The 18,040-nt window shown below is 50.7% G+C and overlaps 2 protein-coding genes across 6 annotated transcripts; one reads left to right on the top strand and one right to left on the bottom strand.

Annotated features, from left to right (window-relative positions):
- The first annotated feature begins 464 nt into the window (after positions 1-464).
- PPP2R5D (protein phosphatase 2 regulatory subunit B'delta) lies at positions 465-16,180 on the top strand. Its single transcript, XM_063097753.1, has 16 exons — positions 465-610; positions 5,631-5,708; positions 10,593-10,821; positions 11,070-11,269; positions 11,350-11,460; positions 11,589-11,681; positions 12,119-12,249; positions 12,380-12,439; positions 12,545-12,653; positions 12,862-12,915; positions 13,230-13,400; positions 13,505-13,632; positions 14,329-14,430; positions 14,526-14,598; positions 14,739-14,855; positions 15,009-16,180. Exons 1-16 carry the CDS (start codon positions 584-586, stop codon positions 15,144-15,146), a joined length of 1,821 nt encoding a protein of 606 aa, XP_062953823.1. The 5' UTR covers positions 465-583; the 3' UTR covers positions 15,147-16,180.
- MEA1 (male-enhanced antigen 1) lies at positions 16,063-17,948 on the bottom strand. Of its 5 annotated transcripts, none has more exons than XM_063097760.1 (4): positions 17,932-17,948; positions 16,949-17,226; positions 16,764-16,866; positions 16,063-16,457 (listed from the first exon to the last, which is right to left on the bottom strand). In XM_063097760.1, the coding sequence occupies exons 2-4, from the start codon at positions 17,213-17,215 to the stop codon at positions 16,306-16,308; spliced, it is 522 nt and encodes a 173-aa protein (XP_062953830.1). In that variant the 5' UTR covers positions 17,216-17,226; positions 17,932-17,948; the 3' UTR covers positions 16,063-16,305. The 5 variants fall into 5 exon arrangements, with proteins under 5 accessions (XP_062953830.1, XP_062953828.1, XP_062953827.1 ...); XM_063097758.1 differs by lacking the exon at positions 17,932-17,948 and adding an exon at positions 17,716-17,798; XM_063097757.1 differs by lacking the exon at positions 17,932-17,948 and adding an exon at positions 17,745-17,781.
- Between the last annotated feature and the right edge of the window lie 92 nt (positions 17,949-18,040).

The raw sequence follows: 18,040 nt of genomic DNA on the forward strand, positions 1-18,040 counted from the left end.
AGGGCTCTTAAGAGCTCTCTCCATCAATGTTGAGTCCGCAATTACTGCCACCTTACCCCAATGAAGAAAGGTGCCCTTCGTTTTAGGACTTCTTTCCTCCAATTCGGACTGGGCGGGATAGCCGAGTGGGGAAAGCCTAAGAGCCACTTCGGAAGGGAACGAGCAGAGCTCCATGGACTGCGAAGAATGGCAGAGACCGACGCACACCAGACGCTGGAGAGCAGCACTACTAGCGAAGCTTGGACTTCCCCTTACCTCCGCCTCCTTCGTTAAGCTCAACCCACTTTAGGGCGGGACCTCCCACTTCAGCCAATCCTGGGAACGGAACCCTGGCGGTTTGTACTCTTTCTTTCCAATGAGAAAAAAAGGAAGCAGCTTGGCTCCAATGACCAATCCGAGGAGGCGGTGCCTGGTTGTCAGGCAGGTTTGTAAGAGTTCGAGCCAATTGGAGGCGCAGACACTGCTCGACCCGGGCGCAGCGCGCAGGCGGTGGCAAAGAGACGCCAAGCGGGCCGAGTGCGGCCGAGCAAAGCCGGAGCCGGAGCGGGGCCGCAGGAGCCGGGCCGGGTCCGGGCGGGGAGAGATGCCCTATAAACTGAAGAAGGAGAAGGTGAGCGTGGCCCTTTTACCCGCGCCTCCGTCTTCGGGCCTGCGCGGAGCTCTGGGAGGGGCCCGAGCCAGGCCCGGGACAGCCTCAGACTGACCCTCTCGTCCGGCCCCCGCAGGACTCCCGGGGCTGGCCCTCCGCCCCTGTGGCTGTAGCACGCCCAGCCTGTGCCGCAGCTGGGACAGCTCCCTCACCTTGCTTCGGACAGATTCCCCCCACATACACCTCCCTTCCTTCCTCCCTCCTCCTACCCCTGGTTAACCTCCTCCCTCCAGACCTACCCCACTCCCAGGTAACTCCCTACTTTTCCTCCCCCTCGCCCCCTACCGTCCCTGATCTCCCACTGGTTTGGGACAGCCCCTCATTTGAGACTGCACCTCCCTCCAAAACTGTCCCCTCCCCCCGCCTTGCGCAGCCCCTTCCCTCCTCTTCTCACCCGCCTGGGACATCCTCTCCTTAGTCCCTTACAGCCCCTTCTCCCTCCACGCCAAGCCCCCTGACCTGGAACAGCGCTGCTTTCTATCTCCACCCAAAACTGGCCTAGGCCCCTCCCTCTAGTTGTTCCTTCATACATAAACTTGTAAGCCAGGACTGAGCCCTTCCTTCTGTTGATGGAATCTCAGAACGTCTGATTCGGAAGGGATCTCCGAATGCATGCAGTGCAATCCATAGTGGTACAGATGAAGAGACTGAGGCTCTGACAGGGTAAGGGACTTGTCCAAGGTCACACCGCCTGCTGGAGACCCAGCTGCAATATCAAGTCTCTTAAAGGCCTATTCTGGTCCAAAGCCCTTCTTCCAGGCATCAACTGGCTCCCAGGTTCATCCCAGGCCAGTCACCTTTCCTAATCTGAGCAGGCCCCTCCCCTTATTCCTAATCCTAGGATAACCTTTGCATCTTTCCTTTTTTTGCACCAGTGCTGGATTTCTGCCTTTCCTGGGCCAGACTATCCTCAAATTGGGAATCTGCCCTCACTGTCAGATTAGTTTTCCTTCTTACCCTGCAGGTCAGCCACCCCTGGACACCCATGCCTTTGTCATGATGTCCTGACATAGGCCATTTCTTGATGTTGCCTTCTTCACCTTCCACTTCTACCTCCATACCGCCTTCCCCTGTTCAATTCTCCCTGTCTTTTTCTACCCTCTGTTTCCTGCTGTTGCTGAGGTCTGACTCAGAGGTGTGGTTTCTTTGAGGTACAGATTCACACAGAGGATGCTAGGATACCAGTTCCAGCCTCCCCCAGCTTCTCCTGTCTTGGGGCTGGCCCCCTGTGGTGGGGGCTGTCTCTGGCTTGGTATTTTGGCCACTACTTGATGACCCCAGAAGTATATTACTTTCATTTGCCCTCTGACTGGCTAGGTTGCTGGGCTGCCATCTCTGACCTTATCAGTCAAACTCTTTATCCTAAGGCTGTTGGATATTTGCCATGCAGCCCTGATTGTAGGTTATCCCTATAACCTCTCAGGGCCTGAGGTTCTGAGTATAGGGTTGGTGATTGTGTACTAGGCACAGAATCTCTTGGGGTGGTGAGCTGGACACAATTGTGTGCCCCACCCAGGCCCTGTCTTTGGGGAGTGGGCATGTGGAGGTGGTTTGGGTAGCTTAGCTGTAGACGATGCACGCACAAGTCAGCCACATCAGGGGCAAAGAGGTGTGGAATTCACCTGGTGAGGTCTCCACCCATCTGTGGTTTTTAGTCTGATGGATCAGATACTGTCCCATTCGCAGAAAGCCTTTACCTACTAGATAAATGAGAAGAAGAAGAGAGGGGCCGGCCTGTGGCTCACTCGGGAGAGTGTGGTGCTGATAACGCTAAGGCCATGGGTTCGGATCCCATATAGGGATGGCCGGTTCACTCACTGGCTGAACGTGGTGCTGACAAGGGTTAAGGTCCCCTTACCGGTCATCTTTAAAAACAAAAGAGAGAGAGAAGAAGAGAAATTCTTAATTAGACTTGCTAGGACCGGGGGTGTAACTATTTGGTTGGGAAAGGGCATTGGGAGGATTGGGGTGCATGGAGCCAGGCATAACTCTAATTCCTCTGTAAGGATTAACTTTCTGCTTTTGATTTCAGTTGCATTTGGCCTCCTTCGATGGTTGGCAAGTTCTGAGGGGGAGTGGGGTGACAGTGTGACAGAGGCTTGCCTGGATGGGGTGGTGGCACAGAGGGGATGGGTAGGTGGAGGATCTTTATTGCTCATCCATCACCTGTCCCCTTTCTCCTTCATCTCTGCTGTTCCAATCCTGGCTATTCTTCATGGCCCTTCCCTGCAGCCTTTCATGAAACCTCAGTCAGGAGTGAGCTCTCCCTCCTCCCCTAAATTTGCAGAACACTTGGTAGGCCACTTATGGCCCTTTTGTGTTTGGCCTTGGACGGGAATTAATTGTGGACAGGCTTTTCTTCCTCCTTGAGATAACAACCAAGCTCCATTTTGGTTTGGCATCTCCCCTGTCCACAGTAGGTGCTTAGTGGATAGGTGCTGAGTCAATCTTTTGGGAGATTTGCATCCCTCCCCTTCCCTCATGTTTTGATCTAGGACTTAATCTGTTTTATGTTCCTGGGTGGCGTGTCCCTGCTCCCTCCCATTTTCTTCTTGTTCATAATAATGATAACATTGACTTTAGGGTTTTCATGTGCCAGACATTGTGCCAAGGGAAGTGGGTACTATGATTGTCATTGTTTAGTAGATAAAGAAACTGAGGCTCAGAGAGGCTAGTTAATTTACCCTTGATTATATAGCTACTCCTACAACAAGGCTGACTCCAAGACCATTCTTTTAACCATGGTGCTATGTAGTCCTCAACTGCTGGGCCAAGCTCAGGTGTGTACTTCACCTGTTCTGCAGAAGCCAGGGAACAAGGGTGGTGGGCATGGTTTCCCCAAGCCCACTTGCACCCATACACCAAGGCAGCTGGATTTCTTGTAGGCACATTCCCTGAGAGATATGTTTGAGGCATCGTGCTGAGTGCTGTAGGATGGGTGGAGGGGTACAAAAAAGAATAAGCAGCTTATGATCAAGTAGAGAGATCAGACATATACAAAGATGGGTCAGCTTTGTGTGAGGGGCCTGTGTCTGGAGTGTGTGCAGATGGTCATCTCAGTGTTGTGTCCTGTCTACACCCTCCCCATCTTTTTTCCCTCCACCCCACACTCTGAGCCACTGATGGGGCCTCAGTTTGGCCAGCCTGGTCAGTAGGCAGTGGGAGAGTGCTCAGCCCAAAGAAGGAACTCTTCTCCCCTTGTGCTACTGCATCAAGCTGCTCCACACCCAAGAAAGGCTTTCTTCTTCCCTGCCCCCCAAGAAGCCTTCCCCCTACTCCAGCCCACACAGAGCTCTCTTCTCCCTGAAATCCTTTTGCCCCCATAGTCACAATCACTTGATTTAAGACTTCTTGCTGAAGGGGTTTTGCTGCTATTGAACTGCAGAATCTCAGAGCTAGAAGTGATTTCCAAGATCCTCCAACCCAGTCCTCATTAAAGGCTGGAATCCCTTTTGCAACACGCCTTAGAGGAAGTCACCCAGCCACTGCTTGAATGCTCTCAGGGTTGGGGTGCTTTCAGCTTCACTAGGTAGCCAGTTTGTGTGCACCTGCTCTGCGAGAAAATTCTTCCTGGTTTGGAGCCTTGGCCTGTCCTCCTGCAACTTCAGTCCATTGCCCTTGTGCCTCTGGGTCCATATGGACAAGTTGCATCTTTAGTCGACAGGGCAGCCCTTTGTTTAAGATCCATCTTGCTCTCCTAGCTCCCATGACTCCTCCCTTCCATTATTAACTACCCAGTTCCTGCAGCTGTTGCTCTCAGACAAGCTTTTGAATCCACTCCCAGTATGGGTTGCATTTCCCCTTAAGAAGAACTAGGATTTGGCATTGCCCTTCTCAGAGTCTGATACTCATGGACTGAACCAGATCCTCCAGGATGGCCCTGTCAGTCAGTGCCAAGCATTGAGCACAGGTCTGTTAACTGGATGGAAGATCACATGAGCTGCGGTGGCAGCCATGGCATACGGATGATTTGTGTTGAGCTTGCAATCAGACCTAAATCCCCAAGTCTTTTCACATTTTCCCATCCTGTCCCTTTGCAGTTGCTTTTTTTGGCCCGAAGCATAGGAAGAGATGCTGGGTAGGCCAGGGCTCTGAGCCAGCTGCTAGGTTCCCAAGGGAGACTTCAGACTAGTGGCCACTCTTTGTAACAATTCAGGGCTTTACCCCATCCCTGTCCCAGTGCTTGTGTGACTGAAGCGCTCTTGGCATTTGGGATGGGTCAATTTCTATACCTGTTAGCATCCCTGGGCCCTACTGATTAAATGCCAGTAGCACCCTCCTGTCTAGGTATTACCTGAACATCCCCAAAATGCCTCCCAGTCTTTTGAGATGGCCCTAAGGGGAGAGTAATGACTCCCTCCCCTCCAGCATGAAAGGCTCTGTCACCTATCTGACCACTTTAGCCAGAAGCCAGTCTGAGCATCTGTTCTCTGATGCTTTTCCCTTAAGCCTCCTTACCCTGGTTCTTACCTGACTGAAGGCCCTCCCAGACCTAACCCATGCATCAGCCTGGTGAGGTGAAAGATGAAAGAGCATCATCACGCTTAATTAGCATGTATTAGGGATGACTTCCTACCAGATTCTAAACTCCTTAGAGGGACTGAATCTCCCTTTGTGCATACCCTCGCCCTCTCATGGCTAGGCACAGGGTAAATTCTGATTGACTGCTTGATTGATTGATTGATTGATTGAATCGGACAGAATATAATTTTTTTTTTTTTAAAGATGACCAGTAAGGGGATCTTAACCCTTAACCTGGTGTTGTCAGCATTACGCTCTCCCATGTGAACTAGCCGGCCATCCCTATATAGGGATCCGAACCTGTGGCCTTGGTGTTATCAGCACCACACTCTCCAAGTGAGGCACGGGCCAGCCCTCGGACAGAATATAATTGTAATAGAGATCTAAGGGATACAGACAAAGCCTCTCCCTTCCCTTGGCATCTGCTAACCCTAACCCTACCAACATCTTCTCCCTTCAGGAGCTCCCCAAGCTTGCCAAAGGTACGGCCAAGCCCAGCAGCTCGAGCAAGGATGGTGGAGGCGAGAACGCTGAGGAGGTAATGAATGTAGTTACAGCCCTAGCTGTGGTACAAATGCCAGCTCCAACTCCTTGAAGGCTAGTAGGGTGAGGGATCCCATTGGGCCAGAAGTTACCCAGGCAGAAAGGAAGGAAGCTTCCACAGCCTGGGAGGGACCTGGACAGCCTCAGGCAGGATTTCCATTTGGCTGGTGTAGACCATGAGCTCTCTAGTTCTTCAATCCTCAGAGATTACTGTGAATGTCATTTCTCTGTCTACCAACTTTGAGTGTTGAGAATTCCCTGGGTTTTTTTTGGTTGCTGGCCAGTAGGGGGATCTGAACCCTTGTCCTTGGTGTCACAACACTGTGCTTTAACCAACTGAGCTAACCGGCTGGCAAGCACCTGAGAACTCCTTTTTTTTTTTTTTTTTTTAGGGCAAAAAGGCAGGTGGTATGGGGTCCTGGGGAGAAGGGGAAAAGTCCATGGGTTCTCAATGTGGTAACAAGTGACTGAAGCATGGCTCTGGGTGGTGCAGGAGGTTGGGAGTGGCTGGTGTCCCTGAGTTGGGCAGGGCTGGGCCCACTGCCCTTGGTCTCAATCGAATGGGAGCATGACTGAAGGACAGTCATGAGTAGAGGTCAGCGTAGCTCAGCAGTCTAGGGCTGTAAAGCAATAAACAGCAAGCTGAGAGAGCACCAGAGGATGGAGGGACTTAAGGAAGTCCAGAGTATGTCCATGAAAGTTCGGAGGTGTGCTCAGTGGGATGCTTTGGATGGTGAGTGATCCTGGAAGCCTGTGTGGCAAGCACCCATACGACCTGGAAGCTGGTGATCTTGCTTTCTCTGCTTCCTCCTTCCTGCTCTAAACCTTTGAGAGGGATGGAGGAGAACAGGAACCAGAGCTCTGTAGTTATGGGCAGGTCTTATGGTATTTTGGGGAAAAGAGATTGATTAACAAGTGTTTGGGGTTAACAGGGGATTTAGATTTTCTGGGTACTTCTGGTCCCTATCACCTCTAAAGAGATCCAAGCACTTTTCACTTCCTCACACGTGGAAGTTGAGGACCATAGGGAGATTACTCTTTCCTCTGCACTTACACAGTAATTTGAACTTGTCTCTAGAGTAGTCTTTATCACTGGGCCTTGTAACATTTGTTCCCATCTGCATCTTTTGCACCAGACAGTGAACTCTGACGGAAGGGGCTGTGTGTCCTGCGCATTGCTTCTTCCCCACACCTGTGTACTCATGGACGTGGTTCCTAGTGAATGCTTCTGGGGATACACCCTCTGGGCTCAGGCTCTCCTTCAGGAATGATGATGTTTATGGCACCCACCAGGAAGGTCGTTTGGAGTTGGTAACTGACATTCACAGCAGCAAGAGAGACTTAGAAACAGGTTTTAAAGGGAGAGAATAGAATAGTTAGGAGGCCATTCCCATCTTTTGCCTAACTCTTACTTCCTTAGGTATTAGATATATTGGATGTCATTTCCTTAAAGCAGCCATCTTTAACCACCCACTGCCATCCCCAGGATATGGTCAGGGCTCCTGTTAGTTGCTCTTTTGGTACCCAGTACCACCATAGCACCTGACCACAACTGTAATTAAATAATTCCTTGTGAATTCATTGTTTATCCGCTGTCTCCTGTGTTAGCTTGGGAGCTCTGTGAGGCTCGTTCACTGCCAAAGGGCCTGGCACAGCGGAGGCACCCAGCATTTGAATGCATTAGTGAGTGAATATGTGAATGAGTGAATATGTGAACGGGTGAATGAACAAACCATCTTCAAATTATTCTCATCTCATAGATGGGAAAACAAAGGCTTGAACAGGTTAAGACAGATGCTGAGACCAACTGCTATGATATCTCCCCTGCCTTTTGAGCAAATCTGCCCAAGGCAATGGGGTCTATTTCAAGCCCTCTGGAAAAGAAGGGTGTTGAGATCACCTTGGGCTCTGTTTTGTGAAACGCTGCTCAGGGCTCACCTGTATAAGCTACAGGAATTCTGCTCATGATTTTCCAGAACCGTAGCCAAGTATGGGATGGCAGGAGAATGCTGGAAAAGTTGGGACCAGGCTGTGAGACCATGATTTTCAAAAACTATTTTGCATAGTCCTTTCCTTGCCCTTTTTCTAGTCCAGAATTTTGGGCTCTTCAGCCAAATTCACACTGTGTCAAGCACTTGTCAGAGCCTGTCCAATTGATCCTAATAATTAAAGCAAGTAACATTAATTTTATTGAACAGTTACTTTGTTTTATTTGTTAGGGCAGCCATAACAAATGACCACAAACTCATGGATTAAAACAATGGAGATTTTTTCGTTCATAGTTCTGGAGGCCAGAAGTCTAATTACAAGGTGCTGGCAGAGCCATGTCCTTCTGAGGTTCTGGGAAAGAATCTGCTCCACACCCCTCTCCTAGCTTCTGGTGGCTTTCGACAATCCTTGGCATAGATGCATCACTTCAACCTCTGCCTCTGTCTTCACACAGCATTTTCCCGTGTGGCTCTATCTCTGTCCAAGTTTCCCTCTTATAAGACATTAGTCATATTGGATTTAGGGCTCCTCCTAATCCAATATGACCTCATTTCAACTTGATTGTATCTGCAAAGACCCTGTTTCCAAATAAGATCACATTCACAGGTTCTGGGTAGACATGAATTTGGGGGGGACAATGTTTAACCCCGTATGCTATATACCAGGCACTGTGCTAAGTACTTTGCATGCATTGTCTCATTTAACTTTCACAACACTCCCCTGAGGTCCTTCCGTTATTATCATCTCCATTTTACAGATGAAACTGAGGTTTAGAGATGTTAAATAGCTTTTACTCAGCCAGTAAACAGCAGAACCGGAATTCAACCCAGGTCTCTGTGGCTCTGGATTCAGTTCTCTTGTGGTCTTAATGAAGTGAAAGGCTGGCTCTAAGATTCTAGAAGAGAATCCTAGAATGAAAAGGAGCCTTAGGAGATCAGGGGAGACTCATTAAGACCTGCCTCTTTAGGTGAGGGTCTTTCCTGGCTGTCTTTGGAGAAAACAGTTCAATGGAGAAAACAGTTCAATGCCCTGGACTCTTCTATGTGCTATGCCCTGTTGTGAATTCTGGGAGCAGGGATAGAGGGAGGAAGAAATTATCCCAGTCTCCCCCACTTCAGCCTATCTTCTCAGAGGCCAGAGTCATTACCCTAAAAACCTTTTTGGTCTTATCAGTCATCTTAAAAACCCGTCTTGGCATCTCATTGCTCACAAGTTAAAATCCAAACGCCGTAGTGTGGCACCCTTGCCCCTTCTGAGCTGGCTCCACCTAATTCTAGCACCTATCCTGGCTTCTAGTCCCATCTAACTTCTCTTCTCATACAACAAGCCCTTTTATGACTCAGGATCCTCATAGGTGCAGCTCCTTTGGCTTGGACTGCTTAATCTCTCTCCTTTTTTGCCTACTAACCTCTTGTTTATCCATTAAGAGCCAAATCAGAGATTTGAGCTCTTTGAGGGCAAGGGCCATGTCAGTCACCTTTTAATCTAAATCTAAAATGCTTATTGCCAACTTTGGGTATATTATACCTACGTAAATATTTTTCACAGTTGAACCATGTGATTACATTTACTCCATAGCTTTCAGAAGCATTACTTTAACTCCATGATATTCCATTTACTTATTTTCTGATAATATGAGATGGACAAAGTTTTTGCCTACAAAGCTTTATTAAATTTAGAATTTTTAAAATAATCCTAAATTTAAATTTATTTATTTATTTATTTTCTTAATTTTATCAATATACAATGTGGTTGATTTTTGTGTCCCTTTACTAAATCCTCCCTCCCCGCTCCCTCTAAATTTAAATTTATTAAGCTAAGGGCCGGCCCCATGGCTCAGGCGCTGGTGGGACCGAGGCCACAGGTTCGGATCCTATATAGGGATGCCCAGTGTGCTCACTGGCTGAGCGTGGTGCGGACCACATCGTGCCAAGGGTTGCGATTCCCTTACCAGTCGGAAAGAAAAAAATAAATAAATAAAAATAAATAAATAAATAAATAAACAATTTATTTATTTATTTATTAAGCTAAATTTTTTTCTTTTCCTTTGGTGGCTGGCCCAATACAGAGATAGATCCCTGGAACTTAGTGTTATCAGCATCACACTCTAACCAACTGCACTAACCAGCCAGCCCTTTAAGCTCAGTTTCTAGTGCTTAAACTGCCGAGACTCAGGAATGAATTTTCTTTCTTTTACCTTTTTTTTTTTTTTTTTAAAGATGACCGGTAAGGGGATCTTAACCCCTCACTTGGTGGTGTCAGCACCATGCTCTCCCAAGTGAGCTAACCGGCCATCCCTATATAGGGATCCGAACCCGTGGCCTCGGTGTTATAAGCACCACACTCTCCCAAGTGAGCCATGGGCCGGCCCTTTTCTTTACCTTTTAATTGAAGAATGCCACACATTCACTAAAGTAATCCTAGGTACAATGCTCAGTGAATTTTTAGGTATTTATATGCGATACACCACCTCCACATCTAATCAAGATGTAGAATGTTTCCATTACTCAGAAGGTTCCTCATGTCTCTTCTCAATCAATACCCATACCTGCTCCCCCACCCCACTGCCACTCTTCCCCTGGCAAGATAACCACTTCTGACTTCTGTCAACATCAATCTATCAATTAGTTTTGCTTGTTTGTGAGCTGTAATGAATGTTTTGAAGGCTCTTGATGTATAGGCAGTGGGCTTCACTTTGGGAGACAGGACTTCTTGACTGCTCCCTTTCAGGGCTCCAACCATAGTGATTTCTGTGACCCTGGACTTCACTCCTTCAGGCAGAAGGCAGCTGCTTGCTGCTCAGGCTGACTGGGGTATGGAAGGTGGCCCGGGCCTGGGGTGGGAGGTGCATCTTAGAGAGTGGCCTTCAATGGGTTACTTGTTTGACCAGGCCCAGCCGCAGCCGCAACCCCAGCCGCAGCCCCAGCCCCAGCCTCAGCCCCAGCCTCAACCATCATCATCCAACAAGCGACCCAGCAATAGCACACCACCCCCCACACAGCTCAGCAAAATCAAGTACTCAGGGGGGCCCCAGATTGTCAAGAAGGAGAGACGGCAAAGCTCTTCCCGCTTCAACCTCAGCAAGAACCGGGAGCTGCAGAAGCTTCCTGCCCTAAAAGGTACTTGCACATGGTCAGGGGGGCTGTTGTACCAGGCTTAGGGAGCACTGGGAATTGACAGAATGGAGGTTTTGGAGTGTTTTGGGGGGAAGGGAGTTCTAGAGAATGTGAGAGGGAGTTCCGCTGGGTTAGGGGGTGCTAGGGAGCAGAATGGCAACAGGGCAGGGTCAGGGAAAGCCCTACAAGGCAAGTAGGGCATGGCAGTGAAGGACTGAGGAGGAGAACCTGACTGCTGGGGGTCCCCACAGATTCGCCAACCCAGGAGCGGGAAGAGCTGTTTATTCAGAAGCTACGCCAGTGCTGTGTCCTCTTTGACTTTGTGTCAGACCCACTCAGTGACCTCAAATTCAAGGAGGTGAAGCGCGCAGGACTCAACGAGATGGTGGAATACATCACCCATAGCCGCGATGTTGTCACCGAGGCCATTTATCCTGAAGCTGTCACCATGGTGGGCACAGGAAAAGGACACAGGGGGCAGGGGCCCTGGAGAAGGCTGGACAGAGTTCTAACCTGGACCCTACCCCTTAGTTTTCAGTGAACCTCTTCCGGACACTGCCACCTTCATCGAATCCCACTGGGGCTGAGTTTGATCCAGAGGAAGATGAGCCTACCCTGGAAGCTGCCTGGCCACATCTCCAGGTACCTAGGCAAGGGGACAGGTTGTCTCTGGCTGCAGGGAATGGGGGTACTGTGAGGCCAGCAGCAAGAGGGTATCTCCCAGTCCTTGGGGAATACCCCCCTCACTGGCTGCTCCTTTCCCCCCACAGCTTGTGTATGAGTTTTTCTTACGTTTTCTCGAGTCTCCTGATTTCCAGCCAAACATAGCCAAGAAGTACATTGACCAGAAGTTTGTCCTTGCTGTGAGTCCCTGAAGCTCCTGTCCTTCCCTTCTCTTTCATTCCATGAACTCTTGCCCCATGTCCTCTTCACCTGGGTCCCCGCAGCTCTTTATGCTTGCTCTGAATATGTTAGGTTTCAGCCAGTTATGTTTGGTACAAAGCAATTATGGGGGTTTAAAAAAAACCTATTTTGCCCTTAAGAAGCTTCCAGCATAACAGAAGGAAACAAAAAAGCAAAACAGTACCTTCCCCCCTCAATGGGGTATATAAACACTCATATCCAGACATTACTTTGGGTCAAGCAGTATCACAGAATCACTCTGCTTTCCATAGACTTGCCCCCACTCCACCTCTCCAGAGAACCTCTGGGCTTCTCCTGGCTAGGACCCCATGTCACCCAAGCCTGGCCTTCCCTGGCCACTGCCTCACTTGCTGCCTTTCCTCCCTCCTGCTCCCAGCTCCTGGATCTATTTGACAGTGAGGATCCTCGAGAGCGGGACTTCCTCAAGACCATTTTGCATCGCATCTATGGCAAGTTTTTGGGGCTCCGAGCTTATATCCGTAGGCAAATCAATCACATCTTCTACAGGTGAGGCCAGGAGCCCGGGCTTAGGAGCATGCCCCTGCTGAGGTGGGATGGGAACAGCGAGGTGGGGGGATTCTGCAGAATGCTGGAGGGACATCAGGGGTTGTCAGTAGAGCCTTTTTTCTTCCCTCAGGTTCATATATGAGACAGAGCATCACAATGGGATTGCTGAGCTCCTGGAGATCCTGGGCAGGTGAGAGGTGGGGTGGGGCACATTTTGCCTGAAAAAGGGTGAAGGGATCGATGCATTGAGCTTGATCTGGCCCTTTGGTACCAACACACCTCCCTTAACTCTTAGCATCATCAATGGCTTTGCCCTGCCCCTCAAGGAAGAGCACAAGATGTTCCTCATCCGTGTCCTGCTTCCGCTTCACAAGGTCAAATCCCTAAGTGTCTACCACCCTCAGGTGAGCTGCTTTCCTCTTGATGACCCCTAACACAGGAGAAAGAGAAGAGGAGGAGGGACAGGATTCCAGCTGGGAGAGGCTGCGGGTGGGATAATGCCGTCCGTCCGTATACCTCCCTTTCTGTTCTGGGATCTTGTTTCTGTCACTGACCTCTCTGAGGCCTTTGGAGACCTGCACCTCACCTCCTTTCTACCTCAACCTTTTGCAGTTGGCATACTGTGTGGTACAATTCTTGGAGAAGGAGAGCAGTCTGACTGAGCCGGTAATTCCCCTTCTGGGCCCCAGGGTCCACCTCTTACTGTCATCAGCATCACTTGCCAGTCTGTACCTATTTGAGCAGTGCTGTAAGCAGGTGCTCAGGAGGGCTGTGGCCTGACAGGTGACATGGTTTTCTCTCTGAGGGAGAAGTGGAACCTATATATACCTAGGAAAGAGATCCAAGCCAGAGAAACATAAGCAGATAGCTGAGGCCAACCAAGCTGTGCCCACTAGGGTGGGGGATAGTGGGCAGGAAGGCTTCCTGGAGAACCAGGCAGGTGTTGAGAATCTTATCCTCGTGTCCTTCTCTTCGCACAGGTGATTGTGGGACTTCTTAAGTTCTGGCCCAAGACCCACAGCCCCAAGGAGGTGATGTTCCTGAATGAGCTAGAGGAGATTCTGGATGTCATTGAACCTTCAGAATTCAGCAAAGTGATGGAACCACTCTTCCGCCAACTTGCCAAGTGTGTCTCCAGCCCCCATTTCCAGGTGAGACCCAGACCCAGCATATCCTAGTCCCTGTCTCCCAGAAACTGAGGAGGTCTTGAGCCAAGCGAGCCGTACCCCCACTGAGTCCCACCTCTCTCCACCAGGTGGCAGAGCGTGCACTCTATTACTGGAACAACGAGTACATCATGAGCCTGATAAGTGACAATGCTGCCCGAGTCCTCCCCATCATGTTCCCCGCACTCTACAGGAACTCCAAGAGCCACTGGAACAAGTAGGGCACTGGGGTGGGGCTGGGTAATAGGGATCTGGTTTTGGACCCTTTGAGGGTGTGGAAGAGCTAAGGAGCAAGAGGTCTCACTTGGTCACTCAGCAAGTGGGGCTGGTGCCCTTGCATATTGATAGGACCTTGAGTAAGAGACTGAGTGGAGAGAAAAGATGCCCATGTAAGAGAGCTCTGTGGTACCAAACAGCAGAGCAGTGGCCTGTATTTTATCGCTTCTTGGTGCCAGCTATTCCGCAGGTCAAAGCAGAACTTTGGAGACATGATTCTATGCTGTGAGAAGCTGATGTGATCCTCTTAAGAGAGTATGTGTAAAGAATCCCAGAGTTGTAAAAAGGCTTTCCTGCTAAAAGCAAGCACAGTGTGGTGCAGATGTGGTCCATCATGCTGCTGAGAGGCCATTAGTGGGGATTAGAGAGAGGGAAGTGGTGGGAAGAAGGCAGGCCGTGGTGCACGGGGTGGGGGAAGGATGGACAGGTGGACCAATATTTGTAAAGACTGTGAAAGGCCAGTCTGAAGTCACATGTTTTGGCCAGAGTACCTGCTTATGCTGTATCGAGGTTTGTGAAATAGGAGTAGTAAACAGGAAAGCTCTTAGCAGAGAAACCACCTAGGAGAAAGCAAATTGGAGTCTTGATGCTAAGAGCAGGCTCTGGCTCTTGTCCCTCATCTTTCTTCTGGTGGTAGGACAATCCATGGACTGATCTACAATGCCTTGAAGTTGTTCATGGAAATGAATCAGAAGCTATTTGATGACTGCACACAACAATATAAGGCAGAGAAGCAGAAGTGAGTCTCTCCCTCCCTGGAAGACTTTCATTTTCTACCACCAGCTCATTTTGCTTCTCTCAAACCCGACCCCAATCCTACTTTTGCTTCCTCAGGGGCCGTTTCCGAATGAAGGAAAGAGAAGAGATGTGGCAAAAAATTGAGGAGCTGGCCCGGCTTAATCCCCAGGTGAGGTTTTTCTGCCAGTGCCCTGAACTGAGAGGCCCATCTTGAGTGGGGAAGAGTATGTTGGAGGAGGAATATGAAGCAGACAGACCCACAGACCTCTGAAGTGGCTGTTACTTGTCCATGCCTCCTTTCCCTCTCAGTATCCCATGTTCCGAGCTCCTCCACCACTGCCCCCAGTGTACTCAATGGAGACAGAGACCCCAACAGCAGAGGACATCCAGCTTCTGAAGAGGACGGTGGAGACAGAGGCTGTGCAGGTGGGAGGGAGGGTATGGGGTACAGTGGAGCAGAAATGACAGCTCTGGGAGGGAGAGGAGAAAAGAGCAGCAGAGCCAAAGAATAAGGGGAGGAACAGCCAGATTCACTGAGAATTGGCCAACATTCCTCACTTTCTCCCTGTCCACACACAGATGTTAAAGGACATCAAGAAGGAGAAAGTGCTGCTTCGGAGGAAGTCGGAGCTGCCCCAGGACGTGTACACCATCAAGGCACTGGAGGCGCACAAGCGGGCAGAAGAGTTCCTAACTGCCAGCCAGGAGGCTCTCTGACCCCCTCACTTCCCACCACAGGGCCATAGCCCACTCAGCCCTGGGACACTGCCCTGGCCCTCCACCCTCTGCTCCCTACTGGCTTGGGGCAAGGCAGGGCCTCTCTAGCTACTCTAGGGAGGGGGATGCAGGCACTTGAAGTAGGGACACCCACAGTGGTCCCACTTGTCCTCAAAATGTGTTCATGCCTCCCTGTGGCTAGTACAGACAGGCTGAGCACTGAGATGCTCAGTGCTCAGACAACGTGGGGATGCCTGTCCCCTTCCTGCTCCTAACCCCACAGCTACCTGAGGCTGCTCTGAGAAACACACATACAGGATACATATGCTCCTTTCCTCTTCCCTTCTTCCTTATTTGAACTCCAGGTGTCTCTCCTCTTCTCTCTCCCCTGCAGAGGCATGTAGGAAGCAGCAGGAAATTATTCTCACCAAAGTTATGTCAAGCCTCATTGGCTCCTGGAGTGAGGAGCTGGAGAAGAGCCAACCCCAAACAGCACACAGGCAGATGGGGTGGTATTATTTCCTCTTTCACGCTGCCTGACCAAGACAACATGAGAGGTCAAAAGGAGAAAAGTATAGGCTACGGACAGTAGGTGATGAGTATAGGGCCCAGGTGGACAAAGCAGGGCAGGGATGAAAAAACACCCTACCCTGTGACCCCTCTGGTGAGCAGCAGCCCTGGGATCACAAACATGGAAGGGACCACCCTGGGGCTGGCTGCTTTCCTGTGCTGTTGGTTCCCAAAGCTAGAAAGGAAGCAGGGAGCAGTGCCCCAAGCATGGCTCCCTCAAACACCTATTTATTTCCTTGTTTGTGCTGATGCTGGGCAGGCCCTCATTTGTCCCTTTTAGGCTCCTTGGAAGGGCAAGGAGCTGAAAAGGGCTGGATCCAGGTTCCAGGGGCACAGGCAGTGCGGCTTTTGGCTGTGTACATAGGGTGCTTTATTCTCTACAAAGTGATACATGCTAAGGTGGGTTGGGCTTGGGCCGATGTCCCCATATGTACAGAATTGAATAAAGTGGGTCTCTGGAAGAAGTCTGATTTGCCTTGATGGGGAAAGAGATGGGGAGGATGGAAATGGACATTACAACCAGGGATGTGTTCAGTTCTTTGCTGGTTCTGGCCTGGAATGTAAGGAGATAAGGCAGCTCTCAGTGTGATCACTTCCAGGCAGGGGACGCCTGCCAGGCTTGGAGGGCTTTCTGTACCACATCTTCCCACTGGGCATCCGATATCTCCCGAGCCCAGGCAGGAACCCCTGGCGCAGGCAGGCTTACTCCAGCCATTGTCCTTTTCACCAGCTCTACGTGTTCTGAAATCAGCCAGGCACCAGTTAGGGGATGGAAACAATGGGACCAGCTCCCTTCCCCATTCCTTGAATCAACCCAGAGCCCTCGGGCTGGTAGGCTCACCAAATACATCTTGTTATTTCTAGGCAAGCCTGCTCCTCCCAAGTTTAGTAAAATAGTATTTCACATGCTATTCTGCAGTCTGCAGGATCTTAGTTTGCAAATCATATTTTTAGGAAGTTATAGTTCTTCCTATAACTTCCCTATATTGGCTCAGGCCAGTCCGTTTCCTTCATAATTATCCCAGGGTGAAAGAATGATCTTTTTACCTGGGTCCATGGGAATAGAGCTGTGGTTGCTCAATGCTGTAGCTCCCTCCTCATTTTCATCCTCACTCTCTAATGGCGGGTCTGGCAAATGAAGTCCCAGGGCCTGCAGAGCCAGAGAGAAGACAGTTTGGGTCCCGCCTTTCAGGGACTCCAGGTTCACCTCAAGTACAACCCCTTCACCATACCTGGATTCGATCCTGGATGTCAGCAACTACATCTCCATCCCCCACTGGCGCCAGCTCCACCTCCTCTTGTTCAGGATCCTGGTTCAGGGGCTGGTAGGAGTAGCCAGCTGGGCCTGCCCCCGTTTCCTCCTGCTCTTCCTCAGGCTCCTCACTGCTCCAGTCCCCAGTGCCTTCTGTAGAGCTCTGACGCGGCCCCAGTTCCTCAGTCTGATTGGGGAAGATACGCTCAGGGCCCATGGTGTCTCCCCCTAGAACTACTGCTGCCATCCGGGCAGGGGCTGCAAGAATAAGGAGACAGAGAGAGATTGAACGAAACCAGGCCCATCTTCATCCTCTCATCCAACTACTTGTGGTATCCTTCCGCGTCCACAAAACTAGCTCTTCTGCTCCAATTTTCCTGCATCCTTCTCCCCTCACCCCCCAACTCTAGTTCCTCCCCCTCTCAAGTCGGGGCTCTTATCTCGAAGCGGGCCCCACCCGCCCTGCTCCAATTCCTAAATAAACAGCCCAACTGGAGGCCCTGCCATCTTTCAAAAGACACCCACTTCCAGAACCCCAGCCCTCGCCACGCCCCCCCTTGGGAGCTTCGGCTCGCCAAACCAACCCCCAGACAGGGCGAACACGCCACCTTCTCCCCTCTCCTAGGGGTTCCCCTCTGTACCGCCTAACGCCTTCAGGTCCCAGGGGCTCCCCTCAAATAGGCCCAGCTGCGGCGACCCCCACCCGCCCACGGTGATTCTCGGCGCCGGTGTTTCCGCGCGCCTCACCCGCTCAGAGCCCGCAGCCGAACCCACACCTTCACTTCCGGTAGGACGAAGTGCTGGGGCGCCTAGTCCTCCAGCCCCGCCCCGTGCCCAAGATTGACGCCAGCGAGGACGAGAGGTCCGCCCCTTGCCCCGCCTCCGCTATCTCCGGCCCAGACACAAACGACTGCATTACCCAGTGACCCCCCACGGCCTCGACACATATCTGCACATGCGCACAATTTCTCCTTAGGCTCCTGCCTCTCCTCCGCTCTCACGTCAGTCGGGAAACCCGTGGACTACAAGTACCGGAGGGCCTCCTGTACTTAGCCCCGACTGCACATGCGCG

Source organism: Cynocephalus volans, chromosome 5 (assembly GCF_027409185.1).
Source record: "Cynocephalus volans isolate mCynVol1 chromosome 5, mCynVol1.pri, whole genome shotgun sequence".
Classification (NCBI taxonomy): domain Eukaryota; kingdom Metazoa; phylum Chordata; class Mammalia; order Dermoptera; family Cynocephalidae; genus Cynocephalus; species Cynocephalus volans.

What these genes read in the sequence shown, in the direction of transcription:
- PPP2R5D (XM_063097753.1), top strand. Translation starts at nt 584, where the DNA reads ATGCCCTATAAACTGAAGAAGGAGAAG. An exon ending in ACCAGAAGTTTGTCCTTGCT is followed by an intron (nt 11,682 to 12,118) that starts GTGAGTCCCTGA and finishes TCCTGCTCCCAG; the next exon opens with CTCCTGGATCTATTTGACAG. An exon ending in TATAAGGCAGAGAAGCAGAA is followed by an intron (nt 14,431 to 14,525) that starts GTGAGTCTCTCC and finishes TTGCTTCCTCAG; the next exon opens with GGGCCGTTTCCGAATGAAGG.
- MEA1 (XM_063097760.1), bottom strand. Translation starts at nt 17,215, where the DNA reads ATGGCAGCAGTAGTTCTAGGGGGAGACACCATGGGCCCTGAGCGTATC. An exon ending in ACATCCAGGATCGAATCCAG is followed by an intron (nt 16,867 to 16,948) that starts GTATGGTGAAGG and finishes CTGGCTCTGCAG; the next exon opens with GCCCTGGGACTTCATTTGCC. An exon ending in CTCTATTCCCATGGACCCAG is followed by an intron (nt 16,458 to 16,763) that starts GTAAAAAGATCA and finishes GGCTGATTTCAG; the next exon opens with AACACGTAGAGCTGGTGAAA.